At 37.4% G+C, this 24,776-nt stretch overlaps 1 protein-coding gene across 2 annotated transcripts in view; it reads left to right on the forward strand.

Annotated features, from left to right (window-relative positions):
- LOC105840137 (serine/threonine-protein kinase 26) overlaps positions 1-24,776 on the forward strand; it is a 140,195-nt gene that overhangs the window by 35,399 nt on the left and 80,020 nt on the right. The window contains exons 1-2 of one of the 2 annotated variants that reach the window (XM_012686934.3): positions 5,788-5,941; positions 18,500-18,807. The exons of the other annotated variant lie outside the window; for it this stretch is intronic. Coding sequence (XP_012542388.2) covers positions 18,631-18,807 — 177 coding nt within the window. The 5' untranslated portion in view covers positions 5,788-5,941; positions 18,500-18,630. Of the gene's footprint in view, positions 1-5,787; positions 5,942-18,499; positions 18,808-24,776 lie in introns of those variants that run through there. 2 annotated transcript variants of the gene reach the window in all.

Consider the following 24,776-nt stretch of genomic DNA (forward strand, 5'->3'; position numbering starts at 1 on the left):
AATTTAACATACTTAGCGTCAATCCCTCGTCTCGGCGGTGAGGGAACAGCCAATATCCGGACGACGCGATACTCGAGTATCCACAGACCGTTTCTCGATTGTGGTCCAGGCAACGTGCTTACGCAGAGCTTTAGTCTTCGCATTATCCGCTCAAGCTAATACCTTTGCGATTTCGAAAGGTAATCAAGCCGAACAATCAACACTGAAATCTGCTACACTGCTATCGATAACCGATCAATTCGCTGTGTATTCGATATAACGTTTATTCGCTTTATAGTCTAACTTATAAATTTTAACGTACTCGCATATAATATCTCTGTGATTACATGAAACATTCTATTTATGGAATCATTGGTTTAGTAGATCGTAATTATGCAGTGGCGCTAATATGTCGGTCATAACAATCGACAGTTATATTTACTGAAGTATAATATAATCGGAACGAGTAGAATCCCTTTGTTAAAAGTGACCCGAGAGAGAGCGTTCTAAAAGGTATCCTTGTCTCTTTTTAACTACTTGTTCATAAACTTTTTACGGTACTGTACAGTCACGTGAAGTTAAAAAAGGACAAGGATACCTCTCAGACCCTCTTTGTCGGATCGCGACACTAGCGCTCGCATTCGTTCCGGATATATTATATTTCAGTGGTTATATTAGGTATTTTTTACTTTTGAATATTTTGAAATTGTTTTCAAAAAAATGAAAGATTGGACAATATATTAGCGAATAGAATGCTTCTCAATTTATAATATTAATTATTAACAAAGTTATTGTACAAAATGTAAATAGAAAGGACCATGATACCCACGTTCTTTTCTAATAATTATATTAAATTAAATGTGTGATGAATCTATATGTATAGCAATATAGAAATTTTTGATTTACAAACTTGTCAATAATTATTTATAAAATTTATTACAGCATTAGTATTTTACATTTACATTATTTCTTAATACAGTCTCTTTGCGATAATTACTGACTTACATTTATACATCACGATATAGCTAAATCACGATATAGCAAAATATTAGAGATATCATAAATTAGAAAATTGTATTTCATAAATTATCAAGGTAATTTCAACTTGACAAAGTTTGAATCGCAGACAAGAGACGAGTTCGTCTGCGATTCAAACTCAATCATTGTACTATTCTGTGAAATCATGTTTAAGCAGAAATTATCATATTTAAAGCTTTGTATTAAGTTCAGCACTACGTTAGGGATTTTGGACATAAAACTTTTATCCAATGACGATACTTTCGTGTAATTTCGCAGTCACCATGGGCTTCCAAGAAAGTTTTCGCATAATTCGTAAATGCGAAACTTAGTTTGAATACTCTTGACTCATATAAAACGTAAAAAATTGACCACGACGGGGAACAGTTTTTAACTTGTAGGTTGTCAAGCCCTCCTTGCGTATACAAAAGATATAACAAAAGGGAAATGTACTGTGTCTTAAAAGAAGAAATAGTAGAAAAATTTGGAAGGATATTTTTTCTCCTATATTTACTTAAATTAGCATTTATTGTTTACATAAATATATAATGCACGCTCATTAGTGATTTGTTTAATGAAGGTTGAAATAAATTAAGGCGAACAAAATAAGCAGGAGAGAATTACCGAAGGCGTATCACTTATAATCTTACATTATACATTTATATTATATTTTTCACTTTATACCGATTTGTATTCAAATAAAATTGTATTAATGGAACATTGGAAATTAGCTTAATTGGTCGCTTAAATCGTACTTGTGAATTTCTTAGATCGTATCGTCTTTGAAAGTTTAGAATATGTAAATTAAAATAATGTTATTTAAAGAATACTCTATTCATACACTATTCATAAACAAAGTGGTTTATGATTAAAATATTCTATAATATATACTTATATATTTTATATTCTTTAATATAACGTTTTTTTTTATAAAAATATAAAAATTTAGTAAATTATATGCTTATATTATTATCTTATCAGTAATATAAATTGATTAAAAATTAACATTAGTCATATTTGATTTTTTTTTAAGTTTTATAGCATATACCAAACAAAATGTAACTTGTTAAATTTTTTGTCTGTATTACTCTTGTCTGTATTTTTAATATAATTTTTTCATATTCTTGTCACTAAATGTTGCTTATATTAAGTAAAAATATAAATTTTTGATGAAATAAGCATAATTTAGGTAATGTGAATTCAGTAATTTTCTCTTACGTGTCTGAATTTAGTCAATATTTACGCGCAAATGCAGAATTGAAATTAGACGATGTAGTATGTACAACGGGGACGACTCATCGTGATTGTACCTCCTTGACATCGATCGATCTTCTGTCTGTCGATCCACCCGTTGAACTTCCTTGGGCCGCCTTCAATGCACCGCAAGATTCTCCGCTGCACTCGAGAACCGGTTTTTCGTGCTTGATTCACGGAGCGAGATTGCTCTTCAACCAATCACCATCGTCCCAGAACTTAATTCTGATGTTTTTTTCCGCATTCTCTGTCTCGAGTTTGATAAACATGATAGGTTGAACTGTATGGCAATTTTTTTGTTACACACTGTAATCCGCACTGGCAAGTTACTATTTTTTGAAAGACTATGATGACTATCTCTTATTCACGAGAATTGGGAAAATGATGTCTATAGATGAGTGTTCTTTGAGATTGTAATACGTGAGCACTTTACTTTATGCAATTTCTGCAAGCTGCACTTTTTTGTAAAAATAAAGACACGAGTGTTTATATACCACAAATTAAATTGAAATTTTTGAGTTTGTCTCTCTGAGGAGGAATTTAACATTTTTTTATAGGATGGGAAAAGAGAGCTGAATCGAAAGATCTACATAAGAAAGATGTGCATATACGATGCTTTATAATTAATTAATGCAGAAAGCAGAGTAGTGTGTTTGCTTACGTTTTACAACGTGGGCCTGTGAGATGAGGTATTTTTGGTATCTAACGAAGCAACGAAGCGTTGGAGCAACTCCTTTGTGGATCTCTTTAATATTTTATTTAAAAAAAGGTTTTTTATACACACACATACACACACATTTTCTTCAAATTAATCTATTTTTAAATCTAGAGCATTATAAGATTTGCCACAAATGTTTATCGTTTAATCTAAATCTGTCAAGAAATTAATGAGGTAGCACTAAGATTATTTTATTTTAGATTTAAGAATTTGTTTAATATGATTGTTTGTTTTAAGATTTATATTTCAGCGTTCCGATATTTTTTATCTAAAATTATTATCGAAGCGTTATTATCAAAACCTGATGAGTGATGCAGAGGCCGGATAAATTCCAGCTGAGCTTTATCTCCCAAACTTATTTCGCGCCAACGGGTCGGATGCATCATCCGGTATCATCAATCCCTCGCATTTCCCAGCGCATCGTGCAGCCATCCAAGAATCCTCGTGGTGTCGTTTTGATGCGCGCCCTGAGGAAATTGTCAAGCTCTGACGACTGATACGGATTTCGTTCTCCTTACTTTGCACTGCCTATCTCGACGGCTTCTAATTTATCTCCCTGGTCGTTTTCCGACAGCGCACAAAAACGATGGCTTTGCGACGCTACGGCGCTCGACCTCGTGGTTCTCGCGAGCAAATTTCGCAGTTATCGCATTTTTAACCAGGTTATCTAAAACTTGCGATCTGATAAAATATCAATCTTATTTCTCGAAATACTTGAAGTTTCTCCATTGAGAAAACATTGTTTGATTATATAATATATTATGTTTTATTAAATTTGACAACTTAAAAAAATACTAATACCCATATTTATTGTAAAACTAATTTAGGATTAATTGTAAACAATTAAAAATTTTAAATCTTAGTCTCTTGTGCACGTAATTTTGTTTTCTCAAATTCTATTTTAGGATAAATTAAAATGTATTATTAACTTAATTTACTAATGTCTTTTTCTTGTAAAAATTTAATTTATAATTTTTTTACATTTTTACAAGGTTACATTCGTAACATTTGCTCTTCGGCATTTTAGCCTTAGTTTTTCGTCTTTTACCACTCTCTTTCGTCTCTATGGAGCTGTTATGAACTTTTCTAGACGGAAACAAACTTCTTGTTTGCAAGTTTATGTCTTGGAGTTTTTTTTAGCAAGTAAATTTGCATTAAAAATGGAAAATGTCGGATTTTGGAAGTTTATATGATCAAGCTGCAAACAAGCAGATATTAAATTTGTCGTCTTTTATGTTGTTATAATACACATGGAGAAAATTTTATAATAAAAATTGCTATGTATTGTAATAGCCATGAATCGTAAGAAGAAATTTTGAGAATTATACTATAAATAGTGTAAATACTATAGTAATTTGATGAAAAACAGCAAAAAATTTCATAATTTCTTCTTTGCTCTACGCTTACTATTTACCATAGCTAATTTTTACTATAAAATTTGTTCGGTATATAATATATATGACAACATAAAATATTGTATATGTATATTTTTATGTTATGCATGGCTGTGTGCATTTTTCTTTGTCTTACTTGTGCAATAAACTTTTTCTATTTGCATACACTTTATGTTATTTACATTTTTATTTTTACGTTGTATTATGTTGCTTATAAAAGTGATTTTCTTTTTCTACTTTTAGTTTAATGTGGTTAATTTGACATTGATATTCAAGCTACGACGGAAACTAATTATTGATTTTCCAAATCTGTAGCGCATATAGTGAATTTTATTCTTTTATCACTATCTCGATTTTTTGTTTCTTTGTTTTCATTAACCCTTTAACTGTGCCACAGAAATCACATCCTGTACTATTTTTGTGGTGAAAAAAAAAAGTTTAGCAATTTTATCCACAAATTTATTCTTTACATTTGTGGGGTCGCTGATTTTTAATTTGAGATCAGAATTTGAAGATTCAAATGGCGGATCCAATATAGAATCTTATTTTCAAGAAAATCTGATTATTTTTGAAAACTTTAATGCGCTATTTTGAATTTTGCAATTTAGACTTTATATTCGAATTCATAGACCCCAAAAATCTTGGAATACTTGCCACTATAAAAATTCCGGTAGTTTATTGGGACTGACATTAAAAAATTTTAAATAGAATGTGTGTATGTGGTTTTTTTTAATACTCTTAAAGTAACAATTTTATTTAACTTAAATTTTATTTAAATTTTGGAGATTAAAATTATTAAAATATATAAATATAATTTATGATTGCAATAGTGTTTTGTATTTACACATTTTGCAATAATTAAATTATTACTATCGGGCTACTCTTGTAAATTGCAAAAAGATAAGATTATTCTGCTAACAGTACTACTATCTCAAATATCAGGCATTTCTCCTATCATGCCGCACCCTCATCCAAACTTATATATAGCCAGTGTTATGTCTTCACCACCCACGCCGAAAAATCCGTACCAACCCGCTCAGCCACGAATTTTGATTTATCTGGTCCGTCGTCGCGACCTTCATGCCGGTATATCAGCCCTGTGCATTCTCCGCCCTCCATCCCGCCATTTTCCGTCCTTCCGAATGAGGAAACATAGATAGAGCAAAAGAGGGATAGAATGAGAGAAGAGAGGATGTTTTTTGCCGAACGAAGTAATTCCGCCAGCAGACACCCCCACCAGTTTGTCGGCCGCGTGGCGATACACGTATCCCCTCTCTCAATAATCGCCGACGTAGTGGGGATGCATTCGGGGGTGGTGACGGCGGCGGCTAGGGGTGGCTGGCCGGATGGTTGGCTGGCCGCTAAGGGGTTGCGTCGCGGCGCCGCGCGCCGCCGTTGTCGTTTCTTGTGGATTCGGTCTGCCCGAAAGAGGGAAGCGCTCAGTCGACGCGCGACCACCCTGCACGCGACATCTACGTCATATTGTCACTGCGATCCCCATAAGCCGAGTGAGAAGCACTTGCCAATCCCGATCGAAGGGGCGCGTAATAACGTGCGACCAAAGAAAAGGACGTAAGAGGTAATTGGGAAGCACCGTGTCCGTGATTTAATTTAATTCGTTCTATCGATTCGAAAGGGTGTGCCGGAAAGAATTGACCTCCAAATGTATAATATTACAAAATTTTTTAATATTTATATATACATGATATTACGCTCACGATTGAAACGATACAATTTATTAATTATACAATAGTGACAAGGAGGAAATCTAGTCTTTTTGATGAATGAGATTGAGACAAAAGTCTGAAAATTTTATGAAACTATATGGATATTTAAATACGTATCGAATAATTATCAAAATTATAATGCTGTGATACTCGATGAAAAGGATTGATTATTTTTCGCCTTATTTGATACATTTATAATTCTTTATTAGAATTCTCTTGTGTCTGCTGGATGGAGATTAACAATTCATATATACATATTGCTCATTTGCATTCGGCTTTATGTTACGCAAATACATTGTGCGGTATGAGTCATCCTCACGGTTAGTACGCGAACGTGACATTGCGAGTTACGGCTAGTCATAGATCGGAGTTTCTTCATTATATGTTGGTTCACCCTCGACCGATCATGCAACGCGAAAAATCACGGCGAATGTGTAGTAACTTTTCCGATGACTAAGGCTAAGCAGAAATTATTCCCCGCTACGCAAAAATACAGAATACTTTCCGCGAAGTTTGCTACCGCATTTGTTGATGACCGAATCCGAAATGAGTTTTCTGAAGATGTAGCCGAATTTTAGAATTCGAATCTTGCTTATTATTATCTATATAAATAATTAATTAAAGAGCAAGGTTTTATATTTTTTTTAATTAGGTTTTATTAAATCGATGATGTGTTAATCTTTTCGCCAAATTAAATTTGAATTTTAAATCCAGTCCAACTCTCTTTTGAATATTAATAAATACGTTGTAATTATCAAAAGGATCATTTTAGTCTTTTTTTTTAATAAAATTTTTGAAGTTTATTGAACTTTATTTGAATTGCACGAAGATTTTCTTTTTTTTTATTTATTTCGATAAATTCACATGCACTATTCTTGTGTCAGGGATTATAGGATCCGGCACGTAACACTAGGAACCGTTTCGTGTCCTGTGTTAGCGTAATGGGACAAAGGAGTGTTTAACTATATCGGTACCGATTTCCATGATTTGTTGAGATGGGCGTCGCGTGACGCAAATCTTTCTCACTTTGAGCACGTTTCTTGCCAGTAGAGATATTTCTGTTTGCATTGAAATGAGATGACTCCTTTAAGCGAGTTTTAATGCGAAAATTTTCATGTGGTCATCATGAAACTTGACGTTTGAAATAGGTTGGAATTTTGAATCCGGAATGACGAATAAAAACAGTAAACTTAAAAAATTTTTTTGAGTTGTTGAATCTAATTCTGATCTTTAAAAAATTTTCATTTGTTGGGAAAGTATGAAAATCAATCCGAAGTTATTAAATATATAAGAAGTTATATAAAATCAGCATGATAAAGAGAGTGTAAAGTTATAATAAAAATACGATATTTTAAAAAATCGACTGAAGTGAACAACAAATTAATAAGTGAATAAAGTCTTATTTAGTCAAAGTAAATTTTTTTTTATTAATAAAATTCTGCAATACAAAATAGCCTAGAAAGTTCTTGAAAGATGTAATTAACAACAATGCTTTCAAATAATTAAGATATAAGTTTTTATCAATAACGTCTTTGCTTTTAGATATTTATAATTTTTTAATTTTTTTTCATGTTTTACTAGCAGAAAGAACACAAATTAATACAAATCAATACGTTTATAAAATTCAATTGTAATAATTTACGGTACTATGTTTAATAGCTTTGTAAGCTGATTTTAATATTTTCCTTAATAAATTAAAATTTTTCAAGATCAAAATAAGATCTAGCAGTTCAAGAACTATAAAAAACCTACAAAAACATCGTTTTTACTTGTCATTCTAAAATTGGTAGACTTATATCCATCACGTGGTTATTTCTTTGATCTTAATTTTTTAAAAATAAGAAAAATATTCCGTTATAATACATATTAAATTATACCATTAAATGATTAATAAGTTAATGAAATTAAATTGTAGATGTTAATCGAGGGAAAAGAGTCTCAAGCAACACGTGTCATTATCGCGTTTTAATAACACTAACGTTACCGGTATTTCCATAAATGTCTGACGTGGACGGAGATAACGGGATGAAGCGGCAGTAGAAACAACCAGCATTGTCGAACGAGCGGCGCGGCAAGTGAATTACGTAGGAAACTGCGCGATACCGTTTTGCAAATTGAATTTTCAGGCAGACACGATGTGGCGTCTGAAAGCGGTCAGGCCGGTTACAGACGGATCCGTGACAAGTTCGGATAAAGTGGCTTTAGCGCGGTGTTTCCTTTGTCTCGTCGCGACGACTCTCCGACCGCGGGGGAACGCCTTCCCTTCCACCCACCAAGATTTACGGTGTCTGTGGGGACGAACTTTGATAATACTCGCGCGCCGGAGCGTTACAGGGTCGGGGATATCTCGCAGGGGCGTCTGGCGTTTTCCTCGAACGAAGTAGAAACGCACGACCATCGCGGAAGCGAAAGAAGTATCACCAGAAGACTCGGAGCTTCCGCGATGTCATCCCGGGGAAAAAAAACGGGGAAATAGCACGTGGTAGTAAAACTGCCAAGTTTTATGAAGGTTATTTTTTACCAGGTGGAAATAAAATTCCGATTATCCACTTACTTTTATTGCTTTTTTTTTTTCATGATTTCGCGATTAGGCTACCTTTATCTCCTCGAATAATATAACTAAATGTAAAAGAGTATATAACAGAATTTAGATATATTAATTATATAATATATTAATGAAGAAAAAACCTGAAAAGAATGACGCCGGTGGTTATTTCGTCGTCATGATCCGTTTAATTGCGGGTCCAATTTTTTATGTTTACTTAAAGACATGGATTTATATCTTTCTCTCAGATATAAACCAAATAATGTTCTACAGATACCTGTTTCGATAGATTTATACGTCTAATCACATCGTGGACTACTTTAGCATAAATTATCCGGCAGATTATAAAATTGTTGCGCGACTATCGCGGCCGCATATAATTTACCTGTTTGACAACTAACGCTAATAAGTGGATAGTGCGACGCTAATTCCGTCGCGGAAGAGCACCGCAAAACTGGTTGCGGTACTGACATTTGAATATTCGCGCGGTAGGACGGGTTTGCATTTTTTTTTTTTCAGGCGCGAGTCCCGCGAACTTACCGCGATTTCGAAGTATTAATTGCACAGCTTACTTTCAAACCGCTTCGCACGCTATGTGTGTAGAATCCGCGTAAGCCGCGTTATCCATCGATGTGGAATCTACACTCAAATTAGATTGGAACCTAAATATCTGCTTTCCCCCTAATTTAACGACCTCGATTTTGAGCGGCGATGCAACGAATCGTACAACACATAATGCAAAAGACGCATTGACGTAGCGTACGTATACTTAACTATCAGTTTGTGTAACTAAAGAATGTTTTTTTTTGTAATTTTTAATAACAATAATTTTGATTGTAAATTTCATGAGCGTTTAAGTATTGGTGTACATCTCAAATAATTTATGATTCTAGAATTAATGAGTAGAGTAATGATATCAGTATTAATACACTGTGAGCTATGTTTTCTCTCGTGATTCACGTAATAACGTGCATCTTGGACTCCTGCACAATCTCCCTGATTTCTGCAAAATCTTATTTTCCTTATGTGCGTGCGTGCGTGCGTGCGTGTGTACGAATCGTTCAAGCGATAGTAGTTTTGATCGCTGCTTTTGGTGCGTGGAGAATTTCTTTGCCCATTAGGGACACGCGAAGCTATATCGAGTAACGCAGCTACGTAGAAATTGGCTCAAGAGCTATTTTCAAACTTTTTTTTGCCTATTTCTAGCTATCAATTTTCTTTTTTTTTTTTTCCGAAGTTCATTGATCTCACGTCTACTCCTCTCGCTTTAATAATGCTTTTTCGCGCAAAAAAGGAAAATTAGTTGTTGTAGGCCATTATGGTAGGCTTATTGATAGGTGTTCTTATTAAAAAATGATCCAATGGTCTTTTTCGAGACGAAAAGTTAATTATACGAGAGCGCAGCTGCGTCACCGAGTGGCGCCATTTTGCATGCCCACGGCTTTTAGAATCGACGCGAGTTTTGCACAGATACCGCTGCGCAACTAAGCAAACTTTATTAATCATATAACCCGCACAACTCGAGCTTTCCGTTGTTGATTAATCGCGCTATCGGAGAAACTTTGTGTGTGACGGCACAAATGGACAAAATCGAGATATCGTTGATACTGTTGCAAGAGGTCGGGTCTCCCTTATCGAACGAAGAAAATAATTCTACTACCTAATTAATATTGCGTAATAAAACGTTTACTTTGACGTGTACTGTACCCGAAGCGCCTTCCACTTTTATTTCTGTTTATCATGTGATATCACTTATTCACTATCGTAGCTTCTTACTCCGCCAGCTTTATCGTTTGTTTGCGAAGAACACATTTGCCGGAATACCCAGTCATCGATCCCTCGTTAACGGCGAATGTACTCTGCCGTATTTTTAGACGACGCTTCAGGCAGGTGGGAGATGCTGGAGACGAGTCTATTTCCGAATACTTCGGATTCTGTGGATACGTCGGATAGTTGTCAGTCCGGCAGCTAGATGAACGTCACTCTCCGGCGCGTTATATGATTATTTCCGCTGAACGACGAAATTATTGATCGTCATTTCTGTCAATCTCGTTAAGTCGTTAAATCGTCTGCAAAATGTGCAAAATTAGATCGGTCACTTTGGTCGCGGTAACCGTTGCGTGAAACTTGCAAAATTATCGATTGCAACCCGTTATAATTACGTGCAAAGTCTGTAATTATTCAAATCTCCCTTTACAAAATCCTTAATTAATGAAATTATTAATTTCTTTTTCAATCTGGAATGCTATTCAGTTGTGAGATATTTAATTGAAAAAATGTGTGTGTGTGTGTGTGTATGCGGAAATAATGGGTTAGCAGAAGTATGATATTTCCAAATTAGGTGACTATATTTGCACTGCCTTTACATTTCTCTCGATGTGCTCGTTTCGCTACGTGCCACACGTTTGACCATTCTACATATAATATGCCACGTTTGCGATTTGACAGTAAAATGGACAGTCACCACGGACAAACACGCGAAGTGCATAGTTACGTACATTGCACTCTGTCAACGTCACATACCATTCGCTTGTGATCTCTCGGTGAAAATTCCATGCGGCATTATGAATGGATTCTCGATACATCCATGTTTATTGTTATTTAAGTATTATGTATAAAACGCGATCGCGAACTAGGAGATGTAAAGTCGCACGCGAGGCACAGTTTAATTACATAATCAACATCATTTTATCAAAATACGTTTTGTACTTAATGACGCGTCACAATCTGTGCTTGGCGCATAGGTTAACGAATACTGATCGCGTCCAAACACGGAATTTAATTGTCCGCAAACGCCATTAATTAAATTAATCTAGATGACTCCTGGCTACGTTCAACCGCTGACCGAAATGTTTTATTAAAATTATAATTATTTTCTGTTACTTAACTGTATGTTTATATCACTTTAACTATTATTATTATGAATCGCTTAGAATAAATTTTTCACGTCAGACTTTTATTAGTCGGTGAAGATGAAACATATGAAATTATAAAGATTTATATTTATTATCAAATAAAATACTGCCATTGTTGACCTAAAAGCTTATGTGTCACATCTCAAAGTATTATTAAAAATATAATTTATAGATTGTTATATTATTATATTTGAATATTTATGTAACATTTGCCAGTTTTCTTATTGATTTAAGTTATTTAATTTTTTATTTGTATTTGTAAATCTGGCGAAAAAATAGCATTACAAATTAAATTAATTTTTTACATATACTGATAAGAATAGTAAATGATCATCTAAAAATTCATTTACATCTTCATTTATACTCGTTTAAAAGTTATCTAAACTGTAGTAAAATATTTTTTGTTGTTAATTGCAAAAAGAGTTAACTTGACAAACCTGCAGTTTTTGAATCAATAATTTACAGTTACTTTTGTATAGCCAAAGACATCTTTTATGTTAGTTTATATTGACGGAAAAGGGATACTTGAGTCAAATAAATAAGTATTTGTATAATACTAATAACATATTTTATAAAAAATTAATATTTATTTTAAATTGTTCCCAACATTTTCTAAATTATTGAAGGTGTTACTCATTTAAAATAAATATTAGTTATTTTTAAAATAAAATTTGTTATTAGTGCTATTTAAATTATTTATTTGAATCGAGTATCCTTTCTCGTCAGTGTATAGATTGCTCGTTAGTAATTTGTCGTTGGATGTGAATCAGTACTTCGGCGTTTCATCCATAAAACATTAATTTGCGCCGATACTTGGTCTAACGCGGTGAAATTTATCTCGGGTAGTTTACCTACAGTGTATCGGGTATTACGGGTTGCTGGCGGGGTTCCAAAAATGTCGGTGCGTTATGAATTTCAACGCGACTGGAAGCGTATGTACAGGTGCAAAAGCTCGCGTCTGAGTGCCGTTTAATGGAGAACCGGGAGCGGCGGGAACTCGGTGGGTATCCTGCGGCGAACGACAAGTTTAAATGAATCTGTCTGTTGCAAACAATACGCTCCGATGTGTGCGCGCGCTTGTCTCTCTCTCTCTCTTTCTCTTTTACCCGCTGATACTCTCGGAGAGTCTGACACTGCCATCACCACGGATTTCTATAGGCCAGTTTTCCATGAATCCTATCGGTGGTCGACGGACAGTCGCAAACGCGACAAACAATACGCTCTCGTAGCCGCGCGACGGCTGTCAGGATACTGTCCGCGGTTATGTCGAACATGTTCGAGCGGTGAAATTACTTTTTCGAGTGAGAGAACGAGATATCTCTGTGCCGTCGCAATGGACTTTCAGGGCCGAGCCCTCAGTACGTATAAATTAAACGCAGCAGCTGTTTCCAGCACTGTTTGCGCGATACATTTTTTGAAATCGAGCTTAATGATGTATGTAAACGTTATTAACTCCCTCGCCCGTTCGCACAGTAACACGGACGAAACGGCGAGCAATTAGCAGCAGATTCTGCTGTGTGTTCAAATATTATTCGGCACACGATACACGGTGATTGCTGATGAGGGCAACCTTAATTAGTGCGCCTAATAGCTTGAATTTTCCACAGAAAATGGAGAGAGTTTTCCGCCCATATTCCAAATACAATTGCCAATCGCGCAGAGACCGCATTCTCGATTCTTCATCGTGGATATTAGCGAACTTTTCATTTCGCACAATGTTTGGTTAGCACTTTCGACAATTATCGGGCAGTTTTGTTGCGACGCGTTGTTAAAAAAAAAAAAAAAAAGATAGCAAAACCAGTAATACTCGTAACGCTGGCGGCGATTGTCGGTTTTGTTCCGGTCGCCGTCGTTCAGGTCAGACGTGTTTTTTTTTCTCCATGCGCCGCGAAAGTTCGATAAAGATGGACGCCGCGTACACGTGCAGTGTCGGAGCGACTATATAGTCTACATCCTATATTGGCCTTCCCCGGGGATACACATGCACCGTCGTGTCATATGTATACCACACGCCGCGCGTGCACCCCTGCGTTACATAACCACTCGTGTAACGCTGGATGCGCGAGAGAACAGGAATACACAAATAATATTCCTAGGGGTCGCGTCGGGAATGTTACGTTTGCTAGGATTGAAAGCGCGGTTTTTTTTTTTCTTTTGGACGCAAAATTTAGCGCATCTATAAACAATTTTCGTTCCGAGGCTGCTGCGATGCGTCTGAAAGCATCTGTGTAACGAGCGGTTTGTAAACAGTTAGAAATCTGCAAGCGCAGTTGGACGAGTTGAAGTACAACTAGAGGGATACGTTAGTCGACCGTGTACAGCTGTTTCACTTCGTAGATAGACGCGACGAAGATGGACAATGAGCGAAATTATCCAACGATCGTTACCGCGAGGTATCCAGTTAGTTCGCTTCGCTATTACGTAATTATAGTTAATTAATGAAGAGTGGATTAATGACATTGATGCATTGAGATCTCAAGTAGTGCGGAGATGGATAGCCTACAACATGACCGATCGGAATTTCCTGTACGTGAGGAAGAGGGAAAGAAGAAAATGGAGTCGCTAAATCCACGATGTTTTGATACGACAGCTTCATCTTTTCTTGCTCGACGTGATCGTAAATCGTCTCTGCGGCAAGTTTTCAATATCTCTATGGACGCTACACCACTGTGTAATATCTCCTTGTCCAATGTATCGTAAATCAAACGCGAATCGCTCTCGCCATTCCTCGCATGTGAAACGAAATATTGTTCGAGCTCTTCCAGGTGGAGTGTCCCTCGGAAAAAAACCCGGCTACGAATTTCTTTCGCAAATATCGCGAGCAAGAAACAGATAAGAGGTCATTAATCTGTCCTTTTATCTGCTCTATATGTGATATTACAGAGGAAAAAATGAAAGAAACGATCGATTTTGTCGCTGAAGCTCTAAAAAAATTTAGCTAGATACAGATCTGAAAATAATTTGCTGGATTAACCAAAATAATTGCACAGAATTGCTACAATGTCAAAACTTTTTGCACTCTTGTTTTATCACGCTAGGGCGTCCTTAAAAATTATTTTGGTAGTCTAATAAAATTATTTTCTAATTAGCTAAATTTTAGATACTTCATAACTGTCCTGCGAAGATGTAATCTAATCCAACTTTTACAATATATGATTTACTGAATTCTGAGACGAAATTATGCCCACCAAGATATATCATTTCGATAATGAAATGCGAAACGAGCGAGACGTAAATTCCCGTGGAATTGAAAGTGCAAACGCGAAGGAGGAGTAGCGTAATATCGAAGAGCCGAGAGGGAGTATTTCTTGTCGAAATATTCGTCTGACCTCGTCCCTTGCCGCGTCGTCCTTGCCATTGCCAGAGTACGGAGACAAGAAACTCGCCCGATTTCGTTTCTGCAAAACAACAACGAAACGCGCGGCGGAAACTTTACTGCGCTTAGCTTTACGAACTGGAACCGACCTTCGCCCAAATCCTTCGGTTGAGGTCCTATCGTCGCGAATAAGGACTGCGCTCGCTCGAGGGCAATGCAGTTAATGGAAAATCCCGCGAAACGGCATTTCCCAGAGCGAATCAACAAACCCCGCTGAAAAATCTTTCTACGGCGAAATCTACGATCATCCAGAGTTATCTTGTTTTCGTATTACACAATATGAACACTTTATACGTCATCTTTTAGAACGAGAAGAGGGACGTCCTCGTTTGGAATATCTTAACAATCAGTTTGGTATTCGGGAAAGGCCTGCACATTCAACACTGACAATGATCAATATTTGCTGAGCACATAGAAGGTGAGAGAAGGTATCGGATGAATATAGAAACGGAAAAAATGGGCTCTCCCGTTTCATTTGCCATGGGCGATTGCCGCGCGACGCGTATATCGATAAATTTAATTGATCCCTTTTTTCTACAGCCGATTTCAGTTCGGCTAATTGGAAAAGTTGCCGCGATTGAATCCCGACTGATACACGAATGAAAATGCACTCGATTACGGCCAATAATCTCTATTTTTTCCTTCTCTTTTTTCTTAATTATGCCAGCAATCTCCTCTTTCTAATGGCACCGTCGCGCTCATTGCTTTTATTACAATGGAATTACATTGGAATCAGTTAACTGGATACTGTCTAAATTCTTTCGCTGTAATTGCCGACGGAGGTCTAAACACGGCCTGTTAAGGGGGAAATGTTTTTAGTTATCGAGATTTCGTACAATTTATTTTATCATTATGTTAATATCCTTCCTGCTTATCGGTCGCTCGAGAGCCACGAGAGTAAATCGATTGGCCGTTTCGGGAGACGATAAAAATACGGCGGATTAAACGACGACACCAACACCGATTACGTAACAGGATTTACCAGAATCGTATGGGCCAGACGCATATATCTTCGACCATCCGCTAGAGATTTCCGTACCAGCGGTTAAAGAATTTCTCTCGACTGCAGAAAAATTTCCTGCAGTTTTCTCGAACACGGAATCGCGGACGCCGATGATCTTAACGAAGTTGCGCGAGGCGAATATCGGCGGTGATTGCAGCGCAGGAGGCAACCGGGATTCACGGGCGACCCAATTCGATTACGAGGCGATGTTCTGGACGTAATTATTGCCGTAGCGCTAACCGCGTTACGTCGTGCGTTAGATCGAGGGGCCCCACCTGCCGCGAGACATCCGGCCAATCCCGCGCCGGCCAATCAACGCGACCGAGTTCGAATAACTATTCCAATTAACAGTAAATACGTACGGTACACCGAGCCAACGAGTCTTGCGAGGACATTTCGTTGTAATGGCTTCTCAAACGTCACAATCACCTGCGTTGTACCGTTTGCGTCATTAACGCTTCAGATACATATTCATATTGACAGCCACCATCCAGAGAGCTCGACAGCCGACGTGCCGTCGCTCACTTCGCTTGAATGCGTCGTAACGAATGTCCAGGTATTTCCTTATCGACATTTTTGCTTCGGGAATTAAAATGACTTTAGTCAATTTAATTTATTGCGAATGTTCATTGCAGGTTTTTATAATTGTTTATTTATACATTTAAATTGTGGCAAATTTTGTGCAAAAATAAAAGAAAAGGGCAGAGGAGGGAGGGTGTTGAAATGTATATGCGAAATAATTTTTGGTACCATATATTTGTTTATAATAGTCAATGACGATGGCGTTGAAATATTTTCGATAATTAATTAATTTAACAAATTATATCCCAATATGTCTGTGAAATATTTAAAAATTCAGGTATTATTTACATGCGATTTAACTTCAGTAAATGTGATTATAACAAAATTCATACAATGATACAAACAATGATCGAACTCGGATCGAAGGGTAGAGAGAAAGAGAGACAGAGCTATAAAACAACTTTAAACAATTTATGGTGCCTTAGGTCGACGTAATGGAAGGTTACATTGTCTCGTATATGCAACGCTTGGTAAATGATGCTTATAATGAAAATCATAATTTGTGGAGATCCAATTGACGTTACACAAACCAAAGAGAAAGAGAGACGGCTGCTGCGTTAAAAGGTGGTCGGGTTGAGAGGAGAAATTCTCCGATAGGGAAAGAAGGGGAGAGAGAAGGAGAGAAGATGAATAGCCCCAGTTCGCTGCACCTGACTATTTATAACAAATCGATAGGTGCCGGCTGCCGGTGCGTTCCTTGCGTGCAATATTTCTCTCATTCGTGAGGTTCTGGCATCTCGAGCGCGCCTTTAAACGCGATTGACCTTAGACGTAGCAAGCATTTAAATTCCGATTCCGTTTGCGATTCGGTTGTCAACAAACGATTCCTTTATCTGTCTGTCGTAATCTTTATTTGATGTTTTATCAAAAGGTTTATAACGTATTTTTATGAAACTGACATTAGATCGCGCGAGAGAAAGAGCTATTGCGTCCAAGTGCGTGATACAATTTAACTACGATGACTCACTATGTCAGCTCCGATGTTGCAAAAAGCTGCACTTAAGTCGTCCACGTTATCGCCGCGATGCATTAGTCATCGAAGGCCACTCCAGCGAGAATAAATGATTATTTCACGCTAATTGTCCCGTTGTTACCATTGACCGCAAAATTTTTATTGGCTTTAAATTCGCACGTATATTACCACATTCGTTTTATCCTTGGACATTCTGCGGAGCTGTAGTTTTTTTTTCGAACGGACAAAGACGTGCGCACAAAGTGCGTGCAAACGATTCGTAGGTCTGTTGTGCAAAATGTACATTGGGAAAAGTGAGCGAAAGAAAACATTTCGCCTACAGAGGCAGATGTTCCGCCGACATTAGCGGTGAATCCTTCATAGTCTCGTTCGAGCCCCGGTTTCACGGCGTCGTAAACAATCACGCACCAACTGCTGCATCTGCTGCGGTTTCGCCGTTGTCTTCCATTACGCGGTGAGTTTCGCCCCGACGAAATTAACGGGAGAAAGTCCGGGAAGCTTTTTCGGCTCGCAGACGCGGTTTTCACTGCGGAACTCGCGCAAGCCGCGGCGTACCGCGAGCTGATCCACGGCCGCCGGAAATGAAATTTGTCTTTCTTCGCGAAGCGGCAAATCGTCCCTGTATGTGTGTACGTGAATGCGCGTGTTGAGTCAGACGAAAGTCTGACGAGCCGAGTTTTTTTTTTTGGGAGCTTTAGTATTGAAGCCGAAGCAATTTATCACAATTTCTACACGTGCGTCTCGATGAAAGAACCATTCTTTCGCGGCGTTACCAATCTTTAGAAAATCGTTAGGACATCACGAATTCGCTAACGCAGAGTTGTCTCTACCTTGACATAAAGTGAGAGACTCTCTTTAAAGTAGAAAACTCTTTTTTTTTTTTCGAGAAGATATATTCTCCGCGGTTCTCCAAGAGTAATAAAAAGTTTGAAGGTCTCTCCATCCAGCAGGCGCGCACAATTTTCTCACGTTTGTTGCCGATTGTCGCGACGAATCGAACGCGCACGGTGTTTTAGCTCAGCCAGTCAGTCAGAAGCGGACGATTCGAGTCATGCGGCGAAACGAGGGGCAGTGAGGTCGGCGGATTTTCGAAAGACTTGCCTCGCTCGTTCCGCGTGCTTACGGTGCGCGGTAGACGACATTCGACATGTTCGCCGCGATGGTGCTGCACAAGCATAACAAGCACAACAATGGGAACCACTCGAATCATCACGCAAGCAACAACAATTCCACTACCAACTCCGCTACCAGCAATCACCTCAACAACAACAATCACATCAATAACAACGTCAACAACGTGAACCAGGCGTACAGCACGAGGGCGGTAAGTGGAATTGTGCTTCCGTTCGACATTTTACATCGGTCGAGCGAATTGTTTTTTTTTTTCTTCCTCATTAAAATAATACCGCGCGATTATGCAGGGAGAAAGTTCCGTTATTGCTTACGCTAAATGATTCAGATGTCACTTGTTTCAACGAGAAAGTCGGGACTTATTTAAATTTCACAGAAAGAAAACGTATACGCGTCCCATCAACATATCCGTTTGAGGCAAAGAGGCAGGGTCCGCTTTTCAATTCGATCAAGCACTTCGTTATGACGGCGCGTTTTCTGCGGGAGATTATTTGCGTGATCGCGCCAGGACCAGTTGCCGGTCGCGGCGAGTCGTGGATGCAAATTTCGCGTCTTCCAACGGGACCACATTTCTCGGAGCGAGTCGTCCCGTGGGTAACCGGCTCTTTTGCATGGTTTCGGCTGGATTTAGAAGGATTTTTATCAGCCGAGCGAAAAGCTCAGCGGGATGTTCCTTTCCTAGGCCGGGCGCGGGGACGTGGAGAAAAGAAAATTTTTTCGCTCGGAAGGAAATCACGTTTACGGCGCAAAGGGTGAATCTTATCTCCCGCGTTGCAGAAGCGATCCTGAGAAAAACGCGACGATTTCGCTGACATCGCGGACGATTTTACGCAGAACGCGGCGGTGGTCGCGAATTTAGTTTTATCGTAGTTTTTTTTTTCTTTTCTCTTGTCGTTCTTTCACCCCCCCTCCCCCCATTTTCCCTCGGCTCATCTGTGGTATTCATCCTTCTGATTTCGTTAAAAGTAGCTACGCGTGAAAAGGCTTCCTTATGTCGTGGCGTAAATCAGATTTTTTTATTTTCTTTTACTGCTCCTTTTCGCAAAAAGATTTTTTATAGAATAATCTCGAATAACAGAATGATGTTAAAATACATACGGACGAGATAATGTCGAGCAAAAATTTTCATTAGACAGTAATCCTCTTTTAACTTGAGACAGTTATATACCGGAAGCCTCGCCAAGAGTGATAAATTGGAAACTGAAAATTTAAACTTGATTGTAAACGCGGCGCTGTGGTTAAATATAAATGCCGCGCGCGCACACATACACAGTGCTACTCAATGTAGCGCACACGGAGGATTATATCGGTTTAATATTTCAGAATCTCCCCGCGAATCTTCTATTTCATGTGGTTCGTTAAAGTGGCGCAAGGTATTTCAGTTTCAATTTCCCAGGGTACACTCAACTGAAAGATTGGAAATCGAGAATTCAGCGAGCGGTTGATATCGAAACATTTCGAAATATGGTCGCGGGAATCGGCACGATATAACGCGATGTGACAGAATTTGTTTTATAGAAGCGGTAAAGCGTGGCAAGCTCCAACGGGAGATAGAATTCGTTCTGTTACGCAAAATCTATTTTTTTAGAGCTGATATTGATTTTCGGTATTTATATCTCTGAACAAAACCTCCGTGGAATCTTCTGTCCGGTGAACACTGAAATTTCCACTAAAATTATTTCTTGTTTTCTAGCACTTTTGGGGGAAAAAAATATTGAGACATTAAAATGGAAATTTTGTAGAAATATTTATTGATTTTTATAGATTTTTGTGATGGCATTTTTTATTGTCGCAGAATATCCAATGGATGATATATAGATGACGTCAATTGGAAACTATAAATTCCCTTTGTAGACGTGCAGACTGAGAGCCACTAACCTGAAACATAAAAACAAAAAATCTTTTTAATTTATATGACTTTGCATACACTGATTGAATTACAACCGATATTAAAAATTGTCATTTGACAAAATGAAGGGTTTTTAAAGATTTTTTAATTTTTATTGAAAAACACGCGCGCGCGTGTGTGGCCGTGACTATCGTTTTGTCAGTTTTCACTTTTTAATATCGATTATAGTTCCAAATGAACTCATAAATTAAGAAAAATTTGTTTTTATGTTTTTATGCTAATCAGTGGCTGTCAATCATTTCCGCAGAGATCTTTAGTAAAGTTTAAAATATAAAAATAGAATTTATAATATTTATGTAAATAAAAGAAATACAAGTACACTATACATAAAAATCGTGCCAAGTACACTATACATATGTAAAAGTTGCATTTTTAATATTTTTCTCTAGAAGAATTTTTGAAAGCCTTTTTTTTGGATGTAACAAAGTAGAGTGGCTTTTTAAATTTTTATCATTCTATTTTGCCGCGTTATTGTTACAATTTTTATAAAATGAAAAGATCCAGGAAATGTTCAGGAATACGATTCTCATTTGTGATATCTGCTCATTCCCGGCTTCCGCCATTGTATTTTCGAATTATAGTCGGGGTTTATTATTCTGCGGCGTGATCTGCATCCTGTTCAACGGACAGTTAATTTTTTTGTATACGGGGGATAGAGGACTACGAATGAGTTAATTGCATCTGTCGGTCCACCCTTTCTCAAGCCAAGTTGGAACTCTGAGAGGGTTGTATGCAAATGAAGTAGTGAGATTAAGTCCTTTGTGCTGTTCAGTCCTGATAACAAACATGTTAAAGGATTCACTATAAATTAACAACTAAATTAAACCGTTCATCGCCTTTACAATCTTTCGCAGTACGTCTTCCTGTCCATCAACTGCCTTGTGGCTGAAACGACAGGTCGGCGGCGAGACGTTGTCTGGGTTTTCCAAATGTTTCATTTCCTTCGCGGGAGATTTCGTCGAGATTTTCGAACACGTGACATGATACAGTTCGAGGCAAGTTTTATAAGATAAAATATCAGTCGGTTATATCAACGATAAGAAATTATCACAAAAGTAGATAATTGATTTTCCTGTTAATCAATCACGTTACTACAATCTCATAGCAGCTAAAATAACTTAGGTTTGTTATTATTGCCTTTATTATTGCGATTCGCTCGTAATGCAGTTTTATTAAGTTTATTTGATCTTTGTTTGGAAAATGGAGTGTAAGTGGTTAAATAAACTTTGTAAAAAAAAAAAGAAAAACAAGTTTTTCACGTTCCACCGGCCCTTAAACGCATTCGAGGGGTGAAAGCGCCACTATATGATAAAAGACAAAGGCAGTTAAATATATCAAGGTGAAGTGGAGTAACTCGTTTTTGTCCGGAGAGAGGGAGAGAGGTTTCTCCATCCCCCATCGGTTCTACTCCCTGGTTGTTTCGTTGTATTTTCCTACCTATCTTTCGCCTTTCAGTCGCCGCGTCGTTTCTCAACCGCCACGTAATTCGATTTCGAGGCACGGCGAAACTCCGCTTTGTGCAATTCCTCTGGCCCTCGTCGGCTTGAAATAACTTCGCAAAGGGCTTCGATCTTCTCGGACGTGTGGCCCTAAACCCCTGTATATATAATACATTATATCAAACGCTACGAGGAATATCTGTGGACGTAGAAAATCGGAAGCTTTTTTGTGATTTTAAGCTTAAAATTGATAATATGATTTTTAATTTAACAAGTTGAAAACATAAAATTTTCAAGCGACAGTCTATTTTTTTCTACAAAAATGAAATTTTAATATTACGTTATTAATTATTGTGATAAATATACATGCTCTAGTGGTCGAATTGCTTAGATTGCCTATCACTGTAGGGATGTCCAGGTTCGAATCCTGAGGCTCTATTCTGTAACTCTTAACGACATTATCAATATTATTTTATTGCCGTTGCGCAATAGTTACGTATGACAAAAAGTTGCACAATGACAATATAACGATGATACCGAATTATCGTTAAGAGTTACAGGTCTACTGAGTGGTGTTTTTTGTTGCAATAAATCCATTATAGTATTATACTATTTAATGCTCAATATAGTATCTGTATTATTATTAAATTATTATTAAATTACTTATCAATTTAATTTGATATTATGTATTCCAGCCTCAGAATTATGTTTCAAGACCGACATTTGTCAGAATACTTATTCGGCGCGCGGTTTGCATAAGTTGAAAATTTTTAAAAGTTTACGTAAAAATTTATCAGGTATCAAAATTCACTTTGATTGAAAAAGGCACTTTCTTCGCTTGTGTTTGCACATTTTTACCGGTTAATTTCTATTTATTATTAACCATTTTAACAACATTAAAATCATACAATATTATACAAAAATTATTTACTGAAGGATTTCACATTCTGGCAAAGTTAGTTTAGCAGACCAACAAAGCATGGCTATGATTAAAAATATCTAGCTGTGATTAAAAACGTAGCCTTTAATCCTAGCTGAAAGGATAGAGTGGAAAGTCGATTGCATAACGGTAAAAGTCAATCGGTAAGACTCAGAGAAAGAAGGGGTCTCGATTGCGCTTTTCAAGATGACAACCCTATTATACACATACATACACTTATACATACACACGAGGGATCAATAAACTATTATTCCAGTCCAGGCGGACGTATGAATAGTCACTGGATATCAATATTTCTCCTTTCTAATAAATATTCAGAGATTCAAACTAAATCTTTGCGAGTACATGTGCTACATGAGCCATTGATTCTTTACACGTGCAATTTTTTCTCACTGAATTGGACACGTTCGAATTATTATGCAAAATTATTCATTTGTCGCGCGTTTGTATTAACGATTTTGTGTCGAACGCCGCATCGATGAAGAATGCATCGGGCGTGTTTGCAAAACGTTGATGCGTTCCATTAACGCGTTGGCGAAGCGAGATGGATCCATCGGCCCGAAAATTCACCCTCTCACCGACGCTTACCGCAGGGATGATCCTACCCCAGGGAGGGGGGGGGCGGGGGACCGCATCTCGCCCGCGTTGCCAAGGTTATGCTTGGACAATCAATGGAACCGGCTATAATCAGCGCGATTATGAGCGATGTTCGCTTAACGCGCCGACGGTCGCCATCATTAATGCCCGACAAATTGGCCGGCCATGCCGCTTTTGCAAATAGCTATGCGCGCCGATGGGAAAAACGCCGTCGACGTCATTACGGCATTGATCGTCATTTCCGGGACGGAAGATGATTACCAGCAGCGCGGCAGCAGTGAGAGACAACTGCAGCCAGTCGACAATTTCGCGAACGACTTCGAGCTCGTTTGCGTAATTTGCTCGCGAATTAGTTCTTATACGGCACATTACCCTCCACGCTCTTAATTACGCGCTAAATACACTCATTGAATACTTGACGCATATGATTTAAGTATCGTGTTTTGTCTGTATTTCTCGCTCGTCCCAACTCAATTATGGGCTCGTATTTATACAATGCGTTGAAATAATTAACTACAGAGTAAAAGCGCGAATAAAGTCTCACGTGTTGTGCGCTAAATAACGCGAAATAAGAGTATCACATTTCATTCACGACATGGTGCTTCGTTCTGTCATACGACAATAAAACACGAGGAACGGCGCGGGTCATGGCAATTATTTTATGACTGTTGTAACGGTCTTCTCCGTCAATTTTATACAGATATAAATCCCGAAGTTTTGATACCATCGCGTTATCTCACGTCATGCTTTCATCCATCGTCTTTTGTTATGGTATCGAGCCAACTCTCAAATCTCCATAAAATACACAAATCCTTTTCTCTATATTGTTGTATTACAAATGTCGTATGAATGTCTTATATATTGTCGGTTGCCTTCGGTCTAGCTGTCTTCTTGCATTTTTGCAAAAAATTAATTTTGGTTCGTGAATTCTTTTGCAAATTGTGATTTTTTTATTTTGTCAAACATTAAATTGTTTTATTTATTTGATGTATTTTGATTCGTTTTCTTGTTTTTGGTGTTGTTTCTTTATAAAGATTTCGCTCATTTTAGAACATTTTTTAATAATTGAAGTTTTTTTTTTTTCTTTACAAACCGAACGAGTTCAAAAAGTTAAATTTTTATAAAACAAAAAGCTTCTTATCTTTAAAGAGTTTATTGTATTGTATTGTATTTTTTCTCTTGACATATAATAGATATAAGAATAAAGTTGTAGCCTTTCATTAATATTTTGAGGTTCTTTTTAAAAGAAAAAAACATTTCTAAACTTGTTTTGATTC

The sequence above is a fragment of the Monomorium pharaonis genome, chromosome 2 (assembly GCF_013373865.1).
Source record: "Monomorium pharaonis isolate MP-MQ-018 chromosome 2, ASM1337386v2, whole genome shotgun sequence".
NCBI lineage: Eukaryota > Metazoa > Arthropoda > Insecta > Hymenoptera > Formicidae > Monomorium > Monomorium pharaonis.